The sequence below is a fragment of the Aedes aegypti genome, chromosome 1, assembly GCF_002204515.2.
Source record: "Aedes aegypti strain LVP_AGWG chromosome 1, AaegL5.0 Primary Assembly, whole genome shotgun sequence".
Taxonomy (NCBI): domain Eukaryota; kingdom Metazoa; phylum Arthropoda; class Insecta; order Diptera; family Culicidae; genus Aedes; species Aedes aegypti.
The window spans coordinates 57979411-58004131 of record NC_035107.1 but is presented as its reverse complement, the minus strand read 5'-3'; the positions used below and the strand labels follow the sequence as shown (position 1 = coordinate 58004131).

At 41.0% G+C, this 24721-nt stretch overlaps 2 protein-coding genes across 3 annotated transcripts in view; one reads left to right on the top strand and one right to left on the bottom strand.

Moving 5' to 3' along the window:
• Positions 1–24721, top strand: part of LOC110681295 — a 532644-nt gene that overhangs the window by 194447 nt on the left and 313476 nt on the right. The gene's annotated exons all lie outside the window — the stretch shown is intronic.
• LOC110674264 (ras-related protein rapB-like) lies at positions 4841–5763 on the bottom strand. The gene is made up of 4 exons (XM_021838532.1): positions 5687–5763; positions 5355–5623; positions 5205–5296; positions 4841–5142 (listed from the first exon to the last, which is right to left on the bottom strand). The coding sequence occupies exons 1-4, from the start codon at positions 5761–5763 to the stop codon at positions 4855–4857; spliced, it is 726 nt and encodes a 241-aa protein (XP_021694224.1). The 3' UTR covers positions 4841–4854.

Sequence of the window (24721 nt, the reverse complement as noted above, 5' to 3'; positions counted from 1 at the left end):
TTTTGTCTATGCAAGAAAATTGAATGCTGCCTTAAAGTATGCGCTTGCGACCGATGCTTGGAATACGAGCGAGCGAGGTTAATCTTTGTATGTAATTAAGGCGACACGGGAGACCGTGTTATTTTCCCTATCTTTTGTCTCACTCTAACAATTATCATCAACACTTTGTGGAAGCAAATCTCGAGTTTTAGTGAACCGATGAAGCTGAAAATTTATCGGGTTGTGCACTACACATATAGAATCATAGTGATACATTTTTCACATCGATATATGGAGTGGTTCTTGGGATTTGCTTCTTGAAATGGATAGGGTGATTATGATGACGTCCCGTGCGGCCTTAATGCTTGTAACTGTGGTCACAAAATGAAATTTGGAGTGTTACCTGGTCGTAGCTGTAAACGAGCAACTATTCAGAATGGCCAAGCTGAGGGTCATGGATTCGAATCCCGGCGGTCGAAAAATGTTGTTTCAGGCGAATTAAATTCTTTTATTATAACTAATTTGAACAATTTGTTTATAATCATATTCATTTTAATATTATCAGTTTGAACAAATGAACTGGCGCATATTGTACTTTCACGTCGATAAATAATTTGGCTCGTAAAATTTGACACTTTTACAAAAAAAAAGCTCCACAAAATAATTGTATATTTAGGGTCAGATTTACAAATGTGGAGGCCCCGTGGTCTTGTGGGGGCCTTTTTCCCAGAAAACAATTTTGATGCTTTAGTTTTCTTAAGTGGTAATTTCCCTTAGAATATGCCTAATGTTATGTACAAGGTTTTAATTATCAGAAGTTGAATTTGAACTACTGAAGGGTTTAACTCTGGAGAGTAAGTTGGGATCAATGAGTGTGGGCGACAAAAACCTGCTTGTGAGACAAACGATTTTGAAGAGTTTCAACAATTTTTTACTCCGTATAAATTGTACTGTACAAACTGGAAACCACTTAAAAATATAGTTAAAAAGCTTGAAATAGTACAATGTGTAACCTAGACTCAAAATCGACCAAAATGTCACCTTCATATACGTTGGGCAGTGTTGCATTTTGAACAGAACGCGAGCAGATGAGCAAGCCAATTGTTCTTCCAAATTGATCTTGATCACTGTAATCATTGATCATTGTTCATTTTTTCCAAGTGCTCTTGAACTCTCAGTTCAGTTCTACAATTTGAACGCATTCAAAATCAAACAAATTATTATTAAATAGATTGGACTGCCGCTTCTCCATTGCTCCAAGTAAGCTTATTGACAATGGCGACGCAACTTCTTCCAATTCAATGCGACATGTCAATCAAACGAAATAGAAATCTCCCATGGTTATAGATTCATTCTGCAACTTCAAGGCAAGCATGGGAAACATTCACTCGAATATTGTGTTTCTCTCGCTCACTTCCACAAGCGGTCAAGAGCGAGATTGCCGTTTCTCCAACCAAGCGGAGTGTTTCAATTTCCAATGCGCTTTCTTCTTGTTCGCCGAGCGACAAGTTAGACAAAAACGGCAACAGAATGATTCACTACCGACTCCTTGTGCCGAAGGCATCCGATTGCTGTAGCGAATGATTCTTTACATTCCGATTCCGCACGAATGGCATTCGTGTTTGAGAGCTGAAGAGCGTTCACTGACTGGGAATACACAAGGCGAAATGATTCAGTGAACGAAAAATCTGTACATTTCGCAGGAAGCTTTCAATGATTGAATGGCGAACGCGTTCTTTCGTGTCTCCAATTTAAGAGAGGATAGGTGCTCTCTCCGCTCCGCATATCTTTTCATTTTCGGTTTATCTCAATCGTTTGCGATTCGTCGGGATTGCGCTTACCCTAGTAGCGTTCGGCAGTCATTGAACATTCGGTGGCAGCAGATACTTTGCAGATATTTTATCGGTAGCGTTCGGGTGAGTGAGTGAATTTTCCCATGCTTGCTTCAAGGTAGCTGAATAAACTGGTTTGAATGCCTTTGAAAATTCTTCAATAAATTTCCACATTTTAGATCCAATTCGCAGTGTTTGATCGTTCTTCAAAATATTCTGGATGAACTCTTTATGCTCCATAAAATATTCAACCATCAAATATGCTGAATTCCATCTTGTGTCTCATTCAAGTGTCGCAATGGGTTTTCTATGTAACTTGAAAATATGTCGCCACTTTTTTGTGCGAAGCGCAGCAGCAATTTACTTAATAAACTCGAGTTTTTTCTTGAATCTTTTCGATTTGATGACATCGTACACTGCAAGTTGCAACGTATGCGCAGCACAACGGACTCCATTCAGCATGGCCTCGGATAACAACACTTCCTCAGGTTCATCGTTTATTTCATAGTATTCATCTTCATTAAAATTATCTTCATCATCAGATTCCCAATCCGTCAATACTGGTGATTCATTATCCTCATAGTCGATTGCACTGGGCTCGTCATTTGGAGCATCTATATCGAAATCTTCATCGTCATTTTTAGTTATATTTACTTGATCTTCTTGCTTTTCCAGCTCCTGCTGGAAGCTTTTCCAGCTCCTGCTAGAAGCTTTTCCAGCTTCTGCTGGAAACTTTTTCAGCAGAAGCAGGAAAAGCTTCCAGCAAAAGTTGGAAATACTTCCAAAAACTTCCAAGCAGAAGCTTCGAAAGCTTACAATTACTTACAAACTTACATGTAAAAGCTGGAAAATCTTTTCAGCATAAGCTAGATGTGCTTCCCAGCAGAAATTGGAAAAGCTTCCAGCAGACGCTGGAAATGCTTGCAGTGGACGCTGGAAAAGCTTCCAACAGTGGCTGAAAAGCTTCCAGCAGACGCTGGAATAACTTCCAGCATAAGCTGAATAAGCTTCCATTAGACCCTGAAAAAGTTTCCACCAGACGCTGGAAAAGCTTCTAGAATATGCTGGAAAAGTTTCCAGAAGAGGCTGGAAAAGCATCCGGCAACTTTCGGACAGATTTCATTGAAAGCTGAGAGAGCGTCCAGCAGAAGCTCAAGAACCCATTTCCATATTCGAAGAAAACTTTTAGTTAAAATTAATAGCTCGCTGAACATTACTAAAGGACCTATGAACAAATAAGAGATTCTCTCCTCTCTCGCTCTCTTTCATTTACAACAGTGGAATGTTAAAGCTTTTGGGAGGTTTTTCACTATAGATCGAAAAGCAATTTTCCTAGATTTCCTTGTCTAGCGTTTCATACAAAAAAACGCAACAGAAGAGGTTTATAAGACTCAGTTATTGATTAAAGAGAAAGTAAACAAAGAGAACCTCTTAATGTTAGATAGGTATTTTTTAAACGTTGCGCAAGTGATGATGGTTTTATGGAAAATAATATTATTTCTTTCATTGAACCCGCTTCTGTGTACAATGGTTTTTTAGGCATGGTTTTTATTCGGAAAATATGTTCGATTCTGGTGCGCTTTTGTTGTATGAATTCTCTGTTTGATTGAAAATTTTAACACATTAAATATTTACATTCTTCATTCGCAACGGATTTTCGACATTTCACGAACATATCAGTGTCAGTTTCACATATGTAGTTATTATCAAGTCATGATTCTCAGCATCGAAAGAGAAGCTGTTCAATAGTTTCCATACGTCATCTGATAGATTTTGATACTATAGTAGTTTCTTCTCACTGTTTTCTTAAGCCTATTATAAGTAACAAAGTAAAACATTCGATTCAATTCCAACAATTAAAATGTGTCGTTTGATATACATTCAAACCACTGAGTTTATGCTGATCAAATCTGATAACTGTTATACGGATCAATGATAACATAGTCTTTCAAACTGCAAGCAAAAAATCAAACTATTTACTGTACTTTTTACTGTCTAACTACCAAATCACACACTCTTGTAATTTGTGTATTTATTTGCCATTGAATTTCTTCCTACCATGGCCTGCTTTGCCCCTTTGTTAAAAGATCAGTTTTCGTTGTTTCTCCGCGGCGCCTACTGCGTCAATTCAAATACGTCGTCAATCAATACTGAAAACCGCTTGCTTTGATCCCCTTTGTTTGCTGCTTTGTTTCATGGTTATTGGTTTTCATCTAATCAAAAGCACAAAAGTGTTCTACTAAGTTGTGGGTGTGTGTGTTTGGAAAAATTACACAACATATACAAATATGTACAAACAGATCACATCTACATACATCTACGTGTGACGGTTTACACACCGAGCTGTACAATGCTCAAAACACACGCATAGACATACGAACGCGATTAGATCACAAACAGGTCGCTGCAGCTGCCGGAACTGCGCCGCTTGACGCGCAGATTCCGTTTGAACTTCAAAAACGAAGTCAGCAGCAGTTTGGTGCGATTGGCGAATTTGTTTGTAGCGGTACCGGTGGCGAAGCACGACTTGTCATCGATCAGGTTGAACCGCTTTACGTTGGGCTGCGGTGAGGCACGTTGCTGCTCGCGGGCTTCCTGCTGTTGCGCTCCGAGGTCCTCCTGCATCTGGCCGTCGAACGACAGGCGCTTCAGGAAGCGACTGTTCACGCTGTTGAGGTTCTGCGTTGAGGTACTCGGCAGCTCGTACCGCTTCCTATGGAGGAGGTTCATCTCGTTGTCGGTGGATCGCTCGTCGTCGCTCTCGGCATCGTCGTCACCGGGGAAGTCCTGAACTTTCTTGCGGAGACGCTTGTCCCCAAGGTTGTAGTCATCGTCGTCTTCTGACCCGAACTTGCCGATACTGCTGCGGCGTACGATACGCCGTATCCGGCTGGTGGCATCCCGGGCCGGAAGCTCTCGCATAGACATGGCCATCTTGCGGCCTTTGATGGGCGTTTGACCGGAGGAACTATGGAGCCTGCTATGCTGTTGCGCTGCTTGTCCGTCAGCCGGTTGATTCTTTGAGGGTTCAGCTTCACCTGGGCTACAATGCCGACGAGCAGTTCGTCCACGTTGTAATCCATGCCGCTGGACGTTTCGATGAACTTGGCACCGATTTCTTTGGCAAGCCGCCTGGCGGCATGCGTAGGAACTTCGCGCTGGCGCTCCAGGTCATTTTCGTACCCACCAGGATGACTCCACGTGTCAGCAACATTTCCGAATCCTTGAGAAAGTGCAAGATCTTCTCCGCTTTTTTGAACGATCCTCGGTCTACGACCGAGTATACGACGACGAAGATGTCGATGTGGTATGTCGAGCAGAATGCTTCCTCCTGTCGGGGATATGGAGTTAAAGTGGGAAGAATTGAAAGAGTTTCATAGAATCGGAACTTACCGACATCTCGCACGCGGGGTGATCGATGATCTCCAGATCGGTTTCCTGTCCGTCCAGCAGCACTGAAACCGTCTTCTGGCCGTAATCGTCATCTGAAATCGACTCCATTTAGTTTCCTACCGCTCGAAACAGTCTTCCACCCTAACTTACCAAGGCTCAAATCGTACGCGCAGATGTACTCCGACGTGGTGAACTGGTAGGTCAACGCCGTCTTGCCCACCCCGGAAGCTCCCAGCATGGCCACCTTAAAGCCCGGTATCTTTTCCTTTTTGCCATCGTCCAGATTGTCCTCGCTGCCCTCCCGGGAAGCCGAGGCCATCTGCACGTCCTGCTTCTGCGAACCGTTGCTACCCTCGCGATCCTTGGCACCTCCGGAACCGGCCGACGTTACCGAGTTTATCGACCGCGATCGACGACTTCTGCAATTATCGAAGTTTTTTTTTAGATAGGATAAGACATATGTAGTGTTCTAATCTACATACCGCATCGAATCGCCGAGGTTACAAATCCCATGCGAGGTGATGCTGAAGCTCCGCAATCGGTAATATTCCAGGTGCATGTCAGCGCAATGGATTGCGGATCGTCGAGTGTCCGCCAGTCGAGGCTACCGTGAAAAGAAAAATAGAAGAGTTTAAAATTATTTCAATATCACGAAGTTGATTTTGCAAAAGTTTCAGGGAATTCTCTGCAAGGGTTCCATATTCGAACTCAACCCAAAGCATTCCACACATGGGCGTAGCCAGGGCTTCTGGCCGAGGGAAAACATTGATAATCAACAGGTTTGTCACAAAATTGAATATTTTTTTAAGTTTTAAAATACTGGTCTACAGGTGTCCGGGAACTTTGGACGATGTGTATTCATTGACACATATATTGAGATGTCCGGTAACCCAATCCGTATGGTTATAAACCCCTCTACCGGCAACTTCGTTTTTTCACCACAAAAAAATATTCAAACAGCGATAACTTTTTTGTTTTTATATATATTTGCACCATTTTTCCACAAGCTCTCAAAAAAACTCTTCTATTTTTAGAATCTGTGTCAATATTGTTCATTGGTCATATGATTTTGAAGATATTTAGATGTTCCTTGTGAGCTATACAATGTCAGGTTATAAGAAGCTTCTCTGAAAAATCATCGAAATCGGTTGAGTTGTCTTCAAGAAATCCGAAAATTACAAAATATTTTTTGAAGATTTCAAAATCTTCAGCAAACAAAAATTTTTAGGAACAAAAATATTACTCTAAAACTGTTGCACCAATTTGCTTCATTTTTTCACAGCGGACTATCATTGAAGTATTGTTACAGGGCGTGATAAACTGTATTTGAGCTTCGGGTGGACGTTACTTGTTAATACGCTGTTCATCTCGAAACGTAGTTTCTTTTTCAAATCAAATGAAAAATATCAAGATCTATTTGCAACAAGTGAACAAAATCGGATTCGGTTGAGTTTCTTTATTTACTGCGTGACACTTTGTCCATTCAAGAAGCCATCAGATGGTTGTCATTCAGCGTCGACGGATAGTTTGCATCTAACTTCGCATGAATCTTTGCATGAGAGGGTCAACTCGCGACTCGGGATTAGTGCTGCGAATTATTAAGTGAAAGCCTGTCAAAAACTTTTATTTATGAAGAAATATACATCACTAAGTGGGAACGAAATTATTCGATAGATGATGTAAAAGCACCAAGCATTAGCTTAAAACAGGCGAACCGTTATGCTTCCAGGCAATGTTGCTAAAGCTTCTTACTAAAATTAGAAAACTTTTTTATTAGAAGCTGGTAAAGCATCAAAAGTTCTACTGCTTTCACAAAATTGGCGCCGTTATCGGTGGTTATTGAGTAAACTTGATCCAATCCGATTTCATATTTAGCAAGTATCTTATGTATCTCCTCACGAATATTTACCGCCGTTAGTGCAACTTTGATGTCCACTATGCCGAGCGTCCTTATCGTTATTTTCGAATCCTTCAAATATTGCACATTTACACTCAAAATGCTGCATCCTTTTCTTGTTCCCTGGGCTTGGGATTATATTTTCCAGGGAGCGATGAATTTTGATAATTGATCGCTGTTGTTAGTAGTTTTGATTAGATGTTGGGTGAATTTCAAAGCAATGGCAACCTTTTTATTACAAAATTTAGATTTTATCTTCTGACCTAAAAATTCTGGTTAAACTACTGTACTATGCAGTTGGGCTGCACTAGGCTATCACTCATCAAAATTACTTTCACATCGGGAAAATATAATTTCAAACTGGCGAGAAGATTACGAACTGAGGGTGGGTTAGGAGCACAATCAGACCCTTGAATGTGCAATGTGGGGTAGTAATTGGGAATGTCATTTGGGGTTTGTAATCTTCTACGAGGTTTTCGAAAACCAACAGGGCGCGTGCACCGGGTTGCGGATAGGAGCAAAGGGAGATCAATAGCATCTACCTAAAATAATAGAGCAAAACGCCGTTCCATGATTAGGTGATGTTTAGCGATCTTCTATGGTGTTCTAGTACTACAAAATTCTTCACTCACTGGGAATTTTGGCCTTGATAATATCAATAGTGATAAAAACATAAAATAATGCCCAATACTTAATAAGTACAGTGTAGCTTAAATGTAGTAATGAATGAAATAAAATCAATTGTCTATACTTGATAAGGTTTTGAAGACAATCAATGAGAGAAAGAACTACCTATTGGAAAGGCCACATCAGCTAAGGCTATACATATACAAATGTTGGTCATAGGGTCATGGCGAGCATTCGGTATGTATGTCTATGACTGATTCTTATCTAATAGGGGCACTAGAAGACCACGCGGACAATTTCGAAACAAATTATTTTTATACATTGGTCTTACGATCCGAAAGGCTCAGCTATGCTGCAAAGTCATTTTAAAAGCTATTTATTACTGCTGTTTAATTGTTTATAATTCTAACAAAACTACATAATTAACTCATTACTAATCACTGTTCCTATATTCTCTTTTTCTCTCCTTCTTATCTGTTGCATGATTATGATCATCACTAATATAATGCATGAGCATGCACAATAAGAATAATTTCAGGATTGAAAGCAGTACATGGATACCTGAATAGAATAGCTTCGAAAAGGGTGCTCAAAATATAATATTTCTGATCAGGGAAGTATTATTACCAAGGGTATGTAAAATTTTTCGATTATTAACACTTAGATCACATAAACAAATGAACTAATCGTGCCTATTCTGCGCGGCGTGTGAGGTGACACGAGTCGAATGAGGTGACAATTGTCGACTCGCTCCCATTTGATTAACATTAGTCGTCTCACGTCACTCGCGGTGAGAGCGAGTCGTTTCGACTAACACGCCGCGCAGAATAAGCACGAATAATAGCAAATATTTTTAAAATATTTTTATATAAATCAGCATCGTCAATCAGTGCAAGAACAGATAAAGTTTGTAAAGTTACCACCATCGCTCTGTATAGTAATGTTCAATCAGTATCAAAATCTCCTAAAGCGTCGCATTGTACCATCAGCAGCCCTTAGCATCACTCTCATATTGTTATTATTTTGTTGTTTATAAAATTTCTAGAAAGCGATCAGCATATTCTTTCTTACTTGTACAATGGCCGATCTATTTGGAATTTTAATAAGTCAAATCTAACTTCAAAACTCAAATTAAATTGCTTTCAGCACATTTACATTTTGCAGCATTAATCGTATTACTGTGTCAAGTCTTCTCCATTCCCTATACCCTACCCCAACCCTTCTTATCCTTTCCGATGGTTTCCAGTGGTCCGCATAGACTATTACGGCCATTACCTATCCCTTTCCCCGGCTTTGGACTGACTTGCGCTCTCATTGCCCCACCAAACGCTGCAAAATGAAAATGAAATGAAAATGCTCCGTCCTTTTCTTGTTGCTGAGTCCAACTTCAAACAAACGAATCTGTTTTTCAAATCTTCAGTTATGCGTTTCTTGAATTGGTCAGCTGTGTACTTAGCCTTGTTGCGATTGAGTTTCATCTTGAGAGCATCTTGAATTTTTGTCAGAATTTCACAAATACCAGGTTTTTCGAAAATAGACAACGGCAAGCCTCCGGATGTAACCATTTTTACACATGCTCTTGTGAAAAAGTTGGAGTCGATTTCAATTGTCACTTTCATCATTTTCTTGGGTCGCGGTTCAGAGTCTTCTAAGCTAACTTCTTCAGGATCAAGCCCTAGCTCTAGAAACCTTTTCGGATGCATGTCTTTTAAGTGGCGCTTCAAATTACTTATTTTCGTGGACAAAAGATGTTTTTGGCATAGCTTGCATTTCGCCGGAGGGGTTTCAATATCTGTGAATTGATAGCAGGAGATTCCTTGGCAGGTAGTTTTCGTTTCGATGATGTTAGTTTAGTTTTCGAATCCTAAAACTAATTTCATGTTTCATGTTATATAAAGTAACATTGTAGAGCAATAAAACAAAGATACATACCATTATTGAGAAACGTGTGTAATTTAACCAAAAGCCGGAAGAATAAGTTTCACTTAACAACCGATCAATCAAATTACGCCACGAAAATGAACTTTGTTCGTCGAGCGAGCAATCAAAGCCTGCTTAAAGTTCAATTTTCTGAACAGAACGCGTACAGCGGAAAAATGTTTCAAAGTCGCATGTACGAGATGTGAAGCAGTATACATCAGTGAAGTTCTTAGCGTTGTAGAAGTTATTTCCTGAATTCCTAGAAGCTTTAGTGATGACGAAAACGATGTAAAAACTCATCACTTCATTTTTTTTTCCTGATTAGAGGGAGGATGTGTGATACTGATTGAACATTGTCACAGATCTTGTCTTCCAACCCTGTTATGATGGCTGACAATCAAAAGCCTGTTGAAAGAACTCTGAGAACGTAGCATCGGATCGGACATCAATCTAGTAGGCTGGGATAACTTCGACGCCTCACTCCTATAGTAACGTCAAAATGAAATGAAAGGTTCTTCGTGGGGCTCCCGCTTGCCAACAACGATTCTGAGCTCCACAGATATCAAAGCAGCATAGAAATAGAATTGAGGCAATCGTTAGCTAATCGTTACAACGCAAAAATATCATCTAGTCCGGTCTGTCTGAACACCTACCAATTGAACCTAAAATATTAGAAACCCACCACAAAAGTATTATGTGATTGTTTGAATTGAATTAATGAACTAAAGCAAACAATACTGTCATCTTGCGAGTCTTTGTTCCATCAAATTCACCTTAGGTATACGTATGCTTGCCATTTCCTTTTCCATCTCCATTTAATGATGATGAAACACGATGAACAAGCAGATAAGGAAGGGAAGCTAATTCGCCAATAATCACTCACTCATCTTCATCGCACCGGGAGATATCACCCGCATCTCGCATCGCAAATGGTTGGAACGACGACCAACGTGGATCTGATCCGCTGATGGTGGTTTCGCTCCGACATGATTTGGATAACGTTTCTACAGAGCACTGAGGAATGCTTGGCCTCATAGTAGGTATGTATCCTTCCACGGGTCTTGCTCTCTTTCGTTGGAATCTGCACATGTCTACAGTATTGGAAAACACATTTGTAAATTTTGCAAATTACCTTACAAAATGATCAACTTTGTAAGGCTAGTTCTCAGTTGTGGAACGATTTAAAAGAAACTTTCACGGCACGACAGACATAACTTGAAATTCATTCTATTTTGAGTAACTTTTCCAATTATTAGTTTAAAAGTTCTCCCCATAACTCGATATTGAAGTTAGGGAGGTATCGAGTTATAGAACACAAAAAGAGTACAAATGCGACCCAAGGGACTATCGAGGTAGCCATGAAAACCAACTTTTACTATGGTTCTCCAACACGATATCGAGATACGAAATATCGAGTAAGGGAGAGTTGACTGTAATTATAATTTAACTCAAGTAAAATTTTCGATGACAAATTATAAACAGGTTATCCTGTCGTGCAGTCCTGCACAAAAACTATCTATAATGAACTATTCGTCCTTATTTACAACTTCGATGAAGCCACCATGATGCTATTTCTTAACTCCTTTTTTAAATGAGTCAAACATTACAGATTGTCAAAAAGTTTACTTTAGTCAGATTCTCATTCCTTCTAAATTCGAGATTTGATACCAACTCAAAAAATATATATGGAAATTCAAGTTATGTGAAAATTTCATTCAGTTCGCCCCAAAATGAACTCAGATCCTAGCCTTTCAATTCTGTATGTAAAATCGAGAAAGTTACAAATGCCTTGTCCCATACTGTACATACTTCTATCGGATTATCCGTTGAAAATGTTTAAAATTCATCATTCCTTCCTCTGGCCAACAACCGGTCCAGACCCTACTACGATACCCTCGAGGATAATTTTTTGCCCCCATGAGCTATGGCTGTAATGGATACCGAAACGATATGAGAGAAATTAACTTTCCTCAACATAATTACCCGTCTCTCACCCACCCCCATTCCAAACATGTCCCTCGCTCACGAACTCATCCTCTAACCCGGAACTGCTCCATCCAGCAGCAACTTCCAGGGCAAAGACGGAAATTGTCCTTTTCTCACAATCACGCACACACAGAGTCAGACTGCTTTCACCACAGCGGGTTGCTTGGATGATTCGATGAAACGTCGAAACGCGATTTCGCATTCATTTTTATCAGTAGGCCACGATATGTGGTAGTAGGCCAAGCGCACAGTTTCGCCAGTTTTTGTTGGAATGTTATGTGGTGAGATGTCATCGGGGTTTCCCACGTGGTGTTTCAGATCTCGACGTAGAGTATTACGCGCCGAAAGAGAAAATTCGATTTGGGAATCACTGCCGCATTCCTACCACGACGTTTGACATAATGGAACCGCACACGCACGTATTCACGCCTACTGCCGCCGTCACACCACCAGGAATGGAAATTGGCCGAGATTGGCAAGCGGCGCATTGATGCACAGTGGTTCTATGGTTTTTGGCCACCTCAAAATCGAAATAGTTTTCTCCAAATCTCGATTACTTTTCAAATCGACGTAAGTAACTTTCATACGGTTTTGAGAAAACTAATTAAGAAGAATCACAACCTGTCATCTAAAACAGTTTTAAAATTAATTAGCTTTTTAACATTTTTTTGCCGTGTACATCGCTTAAATTTTGCATACAATCAGCTCGCGCTCAAATTCTAGGTAGTTTCTATTATTTCCCACACAAATAATTATAACAAAATGATAAGCCGTATCATTCAGTTACTTTCGACGTTTTCTACCAGTGTAAATCGGCTCAAGTAGTGTATTGTTTTAATTCGTGGTAAAGTCACTTTGTCTCTCCATACAACGGAGCAGTGAAAGTAGCGTTTAGGTTGCGAAAGTTGAAATTCTTACTTACGCCGTTTTGTAATTCCAGAATTAAACGTTCTAAAAGTGAAAAATCCAGTTCGGTTAGAGCGAAACGTGTAGAATTTCGTCTGTGAAACACGTAGGATTGATAAAGTAAGTTTGTTCACTTTTCTGACTTGAGACTATATGTAAGTTTTCAAGAAATAGTAATATTTTTCTCAGCTTCCTCAACACTTTTGAGGTATCGAATCAAACAGACTCACAGCAGACATCTTTCAAGAAAATTTATGTTTTGGATCAAAAGTTGACCAGTCTCTTATGAATGAAAAGGGAGCTCATAACGTAATGGTAAGCTACCCCAGGGCAAGTGGGACCTAAACCACCATAGTTCAAACAAATTGTTAAATGTTATTCTCAAATATCAATATTTTGAAAATTCAACAACACGGTCACATTTTGACAACATATTTGCTGGTGTGTGCATGAATTTAATCGAATAATCTTATACCTTTAGATGAAAAGTTGTAGAATGAGCCATTAAATACAGTAATGGCTTGTCAAACCGAGGCAAGTGCGACCCATCCAGTTTCATTCGTCAATCCACATTAATATGTCAACCATTACAATAAATTGCTAAATCATACATTTTTAATTTTTTTTTAAACAAACATTTTTAATTTAATATTTTATGTACATAAGGGGATCACCCATAAAATAGATTCGTTAATGTCCTCTGAAAGAAACTACAAGTGCGTCGCGTTTCCTCGCCGTAAAGTAAAAGATCTAGATTTGGCTGACATCTCCCTCGTGTCTTCACCAAAGGAAATTAGTGCACTTACGCATTATTTTTGCGTACCGTTTTGACTCATATTCCGAACACTTAAGGCCAACAGTGACTTCAAATTCCTCTGATTGGCATAAATTGGATGATTTTTGTGTAAATTTTAATTACTTCGCAAAGCCTAACTGTTAGCTGTTAGGTGTATCAATTATAATGTTGGTTTAATTAGTTTTAGTATTGTATTAACGTAAACTAGCGAACAACATTTTGATTCAAATGCCGAACACTGTGCTTATTCTGTCTCATATTCCGAACACCTTGATTCAAATTCCGAACAGCACGAATAAATTGTATTCAAATGAATAATTTCGCAAATAAATTAATCTGAGATTGTTCTACTGGTCTCAAACTCGAGGGTCATTACTACTCCCACGGTAGAAATTATATTGGAAACGTTTTAAATTGAATTGCAATTGATTGCCATTTCCTTATTATTTGCTGACATATTTCAGCGAAACATTTCAACCAAATCGCATACAAAAACCGAGTGTTCGGAATATGAGTCTGTTCGGAATTTGAGACAAAACGGTATTCAATTCGGTTAAAGTTCCTTTTGCAGCATTTAAGGTAAGTTTGCGAATTATTTATATGGAATAGTCTGCCAAAGAAAGTTGTTCTGCGGTGGCGTGTTTTTTGCCATCTTGATTCTTGAAATTGTTTGGCTATTGTGAAATGGGTGAAATAGTGGGAGTTTGTAATATTTCTGCTAAATGGAATAAAACTAAGGAGTAAGTTACCTATTGGAATTATCTTGAAATCATACAAGAAAAATGAACATCATTTTATTACTATTAGCGCTATGCCCCCTAGTTCTGGCATCACCAGTCACAGGGCTGGTAGCGAATCTCTTTTTAGTGACGGTCAATTTTTCGAAGCCGGTCTTTTTCTTAAAGACATTCCAATGAAAGTAACTTAGTTGAAAAAAGTCAGTTTTGAGCAAACATTGAAAATAATCAGAAAATTTCAAATTTGTTAAATATAAGAATTTCTAATTCGTCGTATTTTTAATGTTATGCGAAGAAATAGCACAAACAGACGTAACACTTCAAACAACTCGCGATTAAAATCATAGTCGAGAGAACATGTACGCCCAATGCTAAAATCGGTGTGTTTGGTCGATGGCCCAACAGTGGGTGGCAGTGTAAACGTCAAATATATGGGGCTCTGTACAAAAATGTACCTCTCCCTTTCACTCTTTCACGAAATTTGTTAACAACAAGGCCAGCAAACGACAAAATCCCATACAAAATCAAAACAGTGCAGAGGCCTATGGGGCTCTGCACAGAAATCAGTCTCACTCTTTCACTCCTTCATAAAATTAGTAAACAATAAGGCCAGTAAACGTCAAAAACTCATACAAAATCAAAACAGTGCAGTGCTCCATAGGACTGTTCTGTGAGTATGGGCAATAGGGTGCGGCTTATTTTTCAAAAGTTCGCGTGTTCCTATGAATTCAAACCACATTAAAAGAGAAACCTCTAAGTTTAAGCTAAAAATATTAAGATTTAGAGGTGGCGCAAGCGTCTTGAAGGTGAATTTTCAAGTTATATTTAAAAAGTGGTCAGTGAAGTCACCATATCTCGCGTAACAATTCAAAAGGGCCAATCCTCAGATCGTTGACTCTGAGAAAATTCGATTTGAATTTTATTCACCACCTTTAGGGCCCATTCACAAATTTCATAACGCTGAAGCGTGTTGGTGGGCGTCCTTGAGATGTTACAGCTCATACAAGATTCGAAAAGTATTCATACAAAATGCGTTATGAGGGGGTGGGTGGGTCAAAAATAACCATTTTTGGCGTTATGCAATTTGTGAACAAACCCTTCAATTCCTATTTCTCAATATTTAAATCAATCAATGTGATTTCTAGCTAGTTGAGTGACGATTTACTATTACTACACGCTAATAATCTTTTTTTTTTTGTGGAAAAAATGATGAGTTTAAATGCTTGGCCCATTTTCGATTTTCAACAAGGCATGGGGTTTTTTCTATTGGTCAAAATTTAATTTTATTAGCGTGCTTGGCCCAAGGCTAGGCCTTTTCAGTTTTCAATGAATGAGCAAGAGAGAGTCATTGGCCTCTCACCATGCTAAGGCCACACTCAGGCAAATGGACTATCGATAAACATAGGAATTCCTTATGAAAATTCGCCCAAGGAATCGGGTTGAAATTCATAAATTTGCCTTATGAAACTGAAATTTGAAAACAAAAATAGTTTTCGCGGCAACTTGGAATCGAACCAAGGATTTTGCGATCGATAGGCTCGTGTGTACACTCCGCGCCTATCAACGCCTTGGTGTGGATTGATGCTAAAAACGATACATAAAGCGTTCGTATTACGATAATTGTTCCATCTTACATAAGGCAAAATGTATGAATTTCGATAGTCCAGTTCACTGCGTGCAATGACAGTTTGCGAAATTTTCCGATTGTAGGCCCTCTTGATAGAGCGAGAACCGACATTGGCCGTTTCAAACAGTGGGCCAATGCATGATTTGGAAAAAAGCGGTTATTGGCCGTTTTAAAAATCGAGTTTATAACGGTAAGTTTTATGATTATGTTGACAATGTTTGCATAGTTTGTGGGTGTTGGGAGATGCTATCGACTGGTATCAAACCCCGATTTGTTTACAATTTGATCATTGGCCCTTTAGAATTTAGTATTGTTACACGAGATATCTTCGTTATTGTCTAACCAATTTAGGAACTTTTATTGAGGATTTTGCCCTCTAATAGACTAACACCTAAATAATTTTGTCACACCAAAATATTCTCCCACCATGTTTGCCATATATTGGATGGCGTCATAGCTAACAAAACAAACAAGTAACGCACATGTAACGCATTATGTTGGATTTTACATTGAATGCAAGGTGTGTGCTTCTATGAAAGTGCCATATAAACTGACGTGTGAGTATTTATTTTTCCACGTTGAAAGTGTGCACGAGAATCTATTCCTTAACTAAACGAACAATAGCACCGTTATCTTCAAAATTCAATTTATGAAAACTTCGTAGAACACCAAATTTGTCTAAATCCAGAACTAGTTTTGGTTAATTGTTTCTTTGGAATTCAGCTTGTGTTTTGAAACAATTCTTTCCGAAACAAAGCTTTGCGTTGCAAAATTTAAAGAAATAAAAATCAGTAGTTAAAAAGTTAGGGCAAAAAAATGTGAATTGGAAAAAGTGAAATAAATGTGCACCTGGCGTGTGATCGATCGTGAGCGTTTTCTGGCATGAGCGAAAGGGGATGGAAGCGCAGTAGATGGAAGCGTATATGGCGCTGATAGTTCCATCGTGGCCTTTGATCAACTGAGTGAGATTGTTCTGATTTTTATTATAATTATTTTAAGTTTTACTTACATATCAAAACAAATATGGGAAAGTGGTTCAAAATGCCACTCTGAGGATTAGTGGCGTTTTTGCGTGTGTTTATTTTCAATTTACATACATAAATGGCTGTTTTACGGGATGGGGATCAGAGTAACTTTTATTTTCGTTTCAGAGAGCGAGTAAGGGTGCTTAAGCCCAGGCTCGACGGAATGGTTGGTTCGACGAGGAGTGTCGGACGGTTTTGGACGGGAAGAATGCAGCGCAGACAATGATGCTGCATCAAGGCACCCAACAAAACGTGAAACGATACAAACAGAAGCGAAGGCAGCAAACCCATCTATTCCGGGATAAAAAGCGCCGTCTGGAAGAGTTGGAGTGCGAAGAGATGGAGCAGCTGTATCGTTCTCAAGACACGCGTAAGTTCTACAAGAAACTCAATGCATCCCGCAAAGGCTTTATGCCGCGAGCCGAAATGTGCCGGGATAAGGATGGAGGTATCTTGACGGATGAATGTGGGGTGATTGAAAGGTGGAAGCAGCACTACGATGAACACCTAAACGGCGCAGAGTAGGAAGATCAAGATAGCAGGAGGAATGGCTTCATCAGTACGGCGAATGAAGGAGACGTGCCAACTCCCACAATAGGTGAAGTTAAGGATGCTATCAAACAGCTCAAGAACAACAAAGCAGCTGGAAAGGATGGTATTGGAGCGGAACTTATTAAAATGGGCCCGGACAGGTTGGCCACTTGTCTGCACCGATTGATAGCCAGGATCTGGGATACAGAACAGCTACCGGAGGAGTGGAAGGAGGGAATAATATACCCAATATACAAAAAGGGTGACAAATTAGAATATGAGAACTATCGAGCGATAACCATTCTTAACGCAGCCTATAAGTTGCTTTCCCAGATCATCTTCCGCCGTCTATCGCCACTGGCAAGCAGATTTGTGGGAAGTTATCAAGCCGGTTTTGTGGACGGGCGATCGACGACAGACCAAATCTTTATGTTAAGACAATTTACACCGTCTTCAGCCAAAGGCTGCACAGACTGAACAATCACGAACATAAGGCAACGGACAACACATAACACCCAGTAGCCCAGTGATGAATTTTTCGTATGACGAAAAGTTTCCACCGACCGGAGTGGGAATCGAACTCACACCCCGTGACACAATACGCCTAAACGACTGACGCCGCTAACCGCACGGCCACGAAGCCCACAGTTGCGGCAGATCCTCCAAAAGTGTCGCGAATATCAAGTCCCTACGCACCACCTATTCATCGATTTCAAATCGGCCTATGATACCATCGACCACGAATAGCTATGGAAGATTATGGACGAGAATGGTTTTCCCGGGAAACTGACTAGACTGATCAAAGCAACGATGGATAGTGTACAGTGCTGTGTGAAGATATCGGGTGCATTATCGGACCCGTTTGAAACACGCAAAGGGCTTCGACAAGGCGATGGTCTTTCCTGCCTCCTGTTCAATATTGCGCTAGAAGGTGTTATGAAACGGGCGGGCTTCAACATGCGGGGCACGATCTTCAATAAATCCAGCCAGTTTATCTGCTTTGCTGACGACGTGGACATTGTCGGAATAACGTTCCAGGTGGTTTCTGAACAGTATACCAGGCTGAAACGTGGAGCAGATCGGGTTGGATTGAAGGTAAATACGTCGAAGACGAAATATCTGCTGGCTGGAGGAACCGAGCGCGATACAGCTCGCATTGACAGACTAGTGAGATCGATGGGGATGAGTTCGAGGTGGTGGATGAATTTGTCTACCTCGAATCATTGATAACGTCGGATAACAACTGGAGTAGAGAAATTCGACCAAATACGGACTCCACAAGACCTTGCGGTCTGGTAAACTTCACTTCCGTACTAAGTGTACCATGTACAAGACGCTGATAAGACCGGTAGTCCTCTACGGGCATGAGACGTGGACAATGCTCGAAGAGGACTTGCAAGTGCTAGAAGTTTTTGAACGACGTGTGCTTAGGACGATCTTCGGCGGAGTATGTGAGAACGGCGTATGGAGGAGAAGAATGAACCACGAGCTTGCGCAACTCTACAGTGATCCCAGTATCCAAAAAGTCGCCAAAGCTGGAAGGGTACGATGGGTGGGACACGTTGTAAGAATGCCGGACAACAATCCCGCAAAAATGGTGTTCACACCAAATCCGGCTGGTACAAGACGAAGGGGAGCGCAACGAGCTAGGTGGTTTGACCAAGTGGACTAGGATCTTGGAAGTGGGGGGCGATCGAGAAACTAGAGGTTAGCAGCCATGGACCGAGATAATTGGCGTAACATTGCGGCGCTGGTCTTGTCTTGAAGGACGTAGAGCCAGCAAAAGTATGTAAGTAAGGAAAAAAAATCCCAAGCTCCCACCAGAAAGAGTGCACCATAGACATGTGGGTATGACTGTGGGAGCTCGGGAGCCAGATGGTGAATCAGCTAACTGACAAGTTGATCGGAAGGAAGCCTATACTCATTACAGAAGACTTCAATGCCTGGGCTATGGTATGAGGCAACAGAGTGAGCGAAGCTAGATTATGGAGGCTCCGTTAGCTCATTGCAGAGAAGTGGAAGGATCCTGGATGCATCCTGGAAGGATGCAAGCCTGCATTGTCGGCGAAAATGAACTTGAAGAGCATATGAGGGGTACACCCATAGCGACCATCAAGCGATTCGCTACCGCATCGCCGGTCAACGGAACCCAGTGGCAACAATGGGAAAAATAACTAGCGAGCGGGAGTGAAAGACACGATTCTGTGTGTAAAAGACAAAAGGAGAGCTGGGATTAAAGGGGGCAGGAACCGTCATTGTTTTCGGAATTTTCAAAAGCAGTTTTTTCGTTCAAAATCAAGAAAATTTACAGGAAAATGTGTTCACTGTATTCTGTTCCCCTACCGAAACACAGTGAACACATTATAATCGAATAATTTTTAGTATTGTACCGAAAAACTGCTTTTCAAGTTTCGATAATGACGATGATTACGATGACGGAGCATTGATCGTAAATGGAGAGAAGGACGGCTTTTCGAGAAGCTAGAACTGCACTCAAACGGGAGATCAAGCTTAGTAAATCTAATTGCTACAAGGAGCTGTGCCGAGATACAGACACCAATCCGTGGAGTAATGCGTATCGAGTGTATCGTTATGGTGAAGAACAAGGACCCTTCGACCTCAGCTGAGATGTGCCCAGACAAGCTGAAGTTGATCGTGAAGGGTGTTTCCCCGAAGCACGATCTAACGTCCTGCCACAAACGCCGTACGGTGAAGACGAGGACCGGCAAGTGTCTAATGAGCTTGTAGAAGCACAGAAACGACTAAAATCGATGAAAGCCCCTGGTACAGCTGGTAAACTGAATGTGATGCTGAAAGCTACCATTCTGGCATATCCGTACACGCTCAGGAAGGTGTTGCAAAAGTGTCTTGACGAAGGTAACTTTCTAGGTAGCTGGAAAATCCAGAAGCTGAAACTACTGTCAAAGCCAGGGAAGCCATTGGGAGATCTAGCCTCGTTTAGGCCCATTTGCCTGCTGGATACGCTCGGAAAATTCCTGGAAAGAATAATCCTTAACAGGCTGACGAAGTGTACGAAGAGTGATCGCGGGTTGTCGCAAATGCACTTTGGATTCCGCAAAGGCGTATTGACGGTAGACGCAATGCGAACAGCGCTCGAGTGTGCTGATAAGGCGTCGAAGCAGAAACGAAGAGGAGATCGATACTGTGCCGTGGTTACGAAAGATGTGGAGAACGCATTCTACAGCGACTATCTGTGCAAAATGCTGAATAGCAACACCAGAGTAGAATCTTGGTGCACGGAACAAATGAACGGCAGAAGTCAATGCAAGTGACAGCTGGCGTCGCTCAAGGTTCCATTCTCGGTCGAACTCTTTGGAACGGGATGTAAGACGGAGTCGCGAAAGTGTATAGAACGATATCGATAACCTGCATCAATTTGGCGGAGGATATCGAGTGCTACCAACGCAGAGACATCAAGATCGAAGATGGACCCAACGGATCATCCCAAACCTGGACAAAAAGAAAGCATGAAGAGGGGAACTTTTAGCTGACACAGTTCCTATCATGGATGTTTCAGAAACTATCTCCATAGATTCGGGCATACAGAGTCACCACACTGCCCTAACTGTTCCAACATCGAGAAGTCATCGCAACCTGTAGTTTTTGACTGCTAAAGATTCGCGGAAGTGCGGAACGAAATGCTCGGAAGCAGCGATGGAGATTTAAACCCCGACATCATAGTGCAGAAAATATGTCAACCCATAACTACGTGACACGCGATGAACAGAGCGATAACGCATATCATGTCGTCTCTGCAACAGAAATGGCGAAATGACCAGTGGGCGTCGAGTCGCGATCGGAGTAGGCTAGATCCTCCGGCGGGGACTAGGCCGAGTACTTCGAGCGTTACGTACTGCCCTTCTACGCATATTTGTCCCACGGTCCATAAGGTTTACATAGAACATAGGACAAGTAGGCGTAGAAGGGCAGCGTAGTATCAGTGACATCTGCGACCCGGAAGTTTACCTCTACCGGAATCGCAGGACTGACGTTGGCACCAAACCGACCACCATCGGGGTAGGCAAGATTTTCCGCCGGGGACTAGCTGAGTAGATCGTGTAGTAGTACCGGTAAAAGATCGTCGAGACGCCTGTTAATCGGAAGCTTCTTTCCACTGGAGTCGTAGGACCAATCTCGGCATCTGCCCGGAAAGCATCGGTTCGAAAGATCTTCCACCGCCGGGGAAATCTTTGTCGGAGTAGGATAGATTCACCGTCAGGGTTATTCTGAGTAGTACAAGCGTATTACCGGCTTGAATCTTCGGAGCGTCAGTGAACCGGAAGCCATTCTTCAACCGGAATCGCTGGGCCGACTTCGGCACTCTACCGGCCAACAACGGAGTAAAAACAACGCGTAACGTTACCGGTTTCGGGGGGTCTTCCTCCATCGAAGAACTCTCCATCGGAGTACTCTAGCTTCGCCGTCGGGAACTACGCTGAGTAGTGTCTGTAGTATCCAGATCGAACAGAAAACTCATGTTTGGCCGATTCCGCCATCGGCCGAACCAATAAGCGCTGGTTTCAAATCAGCACATCCGTACGACACAAAATCCTTCACTAAATTAAGGTCTCGATCACGAGACACGCATGCAAAGTCTTTCACGCGGTTTTTCAAGTTTTTTTCAGCTGTCAATTATCACACGCTTTAATAAAACATACACGAACATACTCTAATAACGCATGCACGCTAAGATCAAACATGCACGCTCATATAAAAACAATCAATATTTATGTACCGTAATCCGGGGTATCATTGATCAGCGGGGTAACATTGATCGGAATAACCCATCTCATAAAAAGTTCGCATTATCATTTATTGATGGAACATTTCCAAACCATGAATAGTGTTTCTATTTCTTATATTCATCAGCTGATGAAAGTGAACATTTTTGCGAAAATTGCGTTTACCTTATGCGTAAATTTGGCAACTTTTCGAAACAATGATTTCAATGGTTAAGGATGACACTTCCAAACATTCATGTCTCACATAAGTTCTGTAAATAAAATGAGCCAGAAAAATGCGGTTCTTACTAAAAACGGCATCGCCGAAAATGATTCCGTTGTCAAAACTTTCATAAGTATGTTCAATTAGGCAACATTACCGAATTACTGTTAAGAATGTAACTTTCCCTTAGGAAATTGCCTACCTTTAGGCGTATTCCGTGGTTCGAGATGTTTTTAATTTTAAAATAACTCAAAAAGTAAATGACTTGTAAGCATTTGGCCTTCATATTCGGCTTCAGGGGCCATGATTTTAGTAGGTAACGACATTTTCAATATTGCCGAACGTTGTTTACATAGGTGATCAATGTTACCCCATATCAGCTAAATAAAAAAATCATTTAAAACATTTTTTTTTAACAAGTTAAACCTTTCAAAAAACAAAATAAAGTATATGCTCACGAGCTGTGGGTGGCAGTACTTGTTTTAAAAATATAAAATTTGCAACTATAGCATTTTCGAAAAAAATATTTAAGAAATATCCAATTTTGTGGAGCAATCGACTGTTTATTTTAACTGTGGAATTTACGGCTAAGCAGTCTTGGAATGATTAAAACGAGTTTTGTTTCAACCCAACGTTTCGACACGGGGATTGTGTCTTCCTCAGGGGAGATTAATTTGTCGTTTTTTGTCTAGTGTTTGGTCTAACTTTAACTGTCCTATGTTTAAATCGTCGTTGGTACATGACTATTCGGAACCACTTTCAATTTACGTGCTTAGCCGTAAATTCCACAGAAATATCCAAAAAAATGATCAATGTTACCCCGGATTACGGTACTCCAACTCTAGCTACCACATCGTAGCTTTCTTCATGATTTACAACGAACCGCATGCCGGCTTTGGGTCGTCGAGGCGCTTGCGAACCGGAAGTCGCCCCTCTACCGGAATTGCAACCGGTCCACCCGAAGAGCATGACGAACAGAGCAGCGGAGTCAAGCGCACCGACAAACACTGTTTATTAGTAAAGTAAAAATACAACAATTACTTAATAACAATTAATTAATTACTTAATGAAAATAAGAGTTTGTGGTTTTGAGGTTTTGGCCAATATGTGTTCTAGATCAAACCACTGTGCGTTGGTTTCCCTGCCGTTTTGCTCTGTGATGCCAATGCTGATGCGAGATGTGATGTGTGGAATGGATGCGGGCAATTATCGTGATAGCCGCCGTGTGGTAGGCCGTGTGGTAGCGTTAGGAACCAAGTCACTGACACTGGAGTCCATTAGCCACGAAGGTGCCCTCTGCTGTCGGCCCGGGGAGTCTGCGAGTGGAGTCTGAAGCTCTGACACTGCCACCCCACGGCGCTAATCGACATCTGTATGCAGTGGGAGTTTTTCCGGAAAGGATCGAAGTTGGCTACGGCATGAGATTTGTGGCGAATGATGTTATGGGCACAGTTGGCTGTGTGATGCACGTGCCTGTAATGTTAGTGTAAATTGAAAGCTATTTGAGGTTAGGACGTCGGTGTAATAACACGCGCTGATTTACTTGAGTATTTCACTAGGAATGGTTATCACTGTTTACAGATTACTTCATATTCTTAATACACCACTTGAATATGGGGTTTGACGTTTAATGAAGATTGTAGTTGTTTTTGAATCAGACATCCTAGATTCATATATTTTAAAGCAGTGGTTCCCATTTTTTTCGAATTGCGATCACCTTGGAGGTCTTACTAATATCAGGAGTTTATTTAAAGATTATCCTGGAGCTTCTGAGTAGATTCTTTCAAAAGATTATCTAATAGTTTTGTCAGGAGATATTCCTCAGTTTTTATAAACTTTCAACCCAAATAGCAACTGCATAATGTGAATTGTGTTCAAGTTTATATATTTTGTTGATCAATAGAAGCAAAATGGAGTCATCTGCCAAAGTTGCTATTTTCGCATTCGTATATCGTGTGGCAAGTACGACGATACTCTGTGCCCAGATCCTAGACCGATCCAGACACCTTCAGCATGGCTTTGCTTTGTAACCGCGGACTCTAACCACTCGGCTAAGCAAGGTCCTCTGAACTCGACTACTAAGTCTTTATTTCGTCTTTGGACAAACTTCAAACTTTGAGCGCATTTTTCTCAATGCCTACTTTATCAAAATGCGACCGTTATGCTTAAATAAGCAAAATACCCCTAATTAAAAAAAAATATGATGTCAATAACAAACTGCTTGATGCTTTTCGGAATTCAGTTTCAAAGCATCATTCACGGAACCGCTTTTTAATCTCCAATGTCACATTATTTCCAGAACCATTCATTGGTCGATTCTCCGGAAAAAAGCTCCCCGAGTGCCATCAAAGTCAAAAATCGATCCAACCCACGTGCCAACGCATGCTGCGGTTCATTCCGGGAGCTATTTTTTGCCCTCCCATCTCGAAACTGTTGAAAATAATACATACCAATAGAAAGACGCAAGAATTACGACCATGAAAGCGTCGTATCAAACCAA

Bases quoted from the DNA above. Each gene is read 5' to 3' on its own strand.
- LOC110674264 (XM_021838532.1), bottom strand. From the start codon at position 5,763: ATGCACCTGGAATATTACCGATTGCGGAGCTTCAGCATCACCTCGCAT. The intron at 5,624-5,686 runs GTATGTAGATTA...CGATAATTGCAG, and splicing joins AACCTCGGCGATTCGATGCG to AAGTCGTCGATCGCGGTCGA. The intron at 5,143-5,204 runs GTAAGTTCCGAT...TATCCCCGACAG, and splicing joins ACCCCGCGTGCGAGATGTCG to GAGGAAGCATTCTGCTCGAC.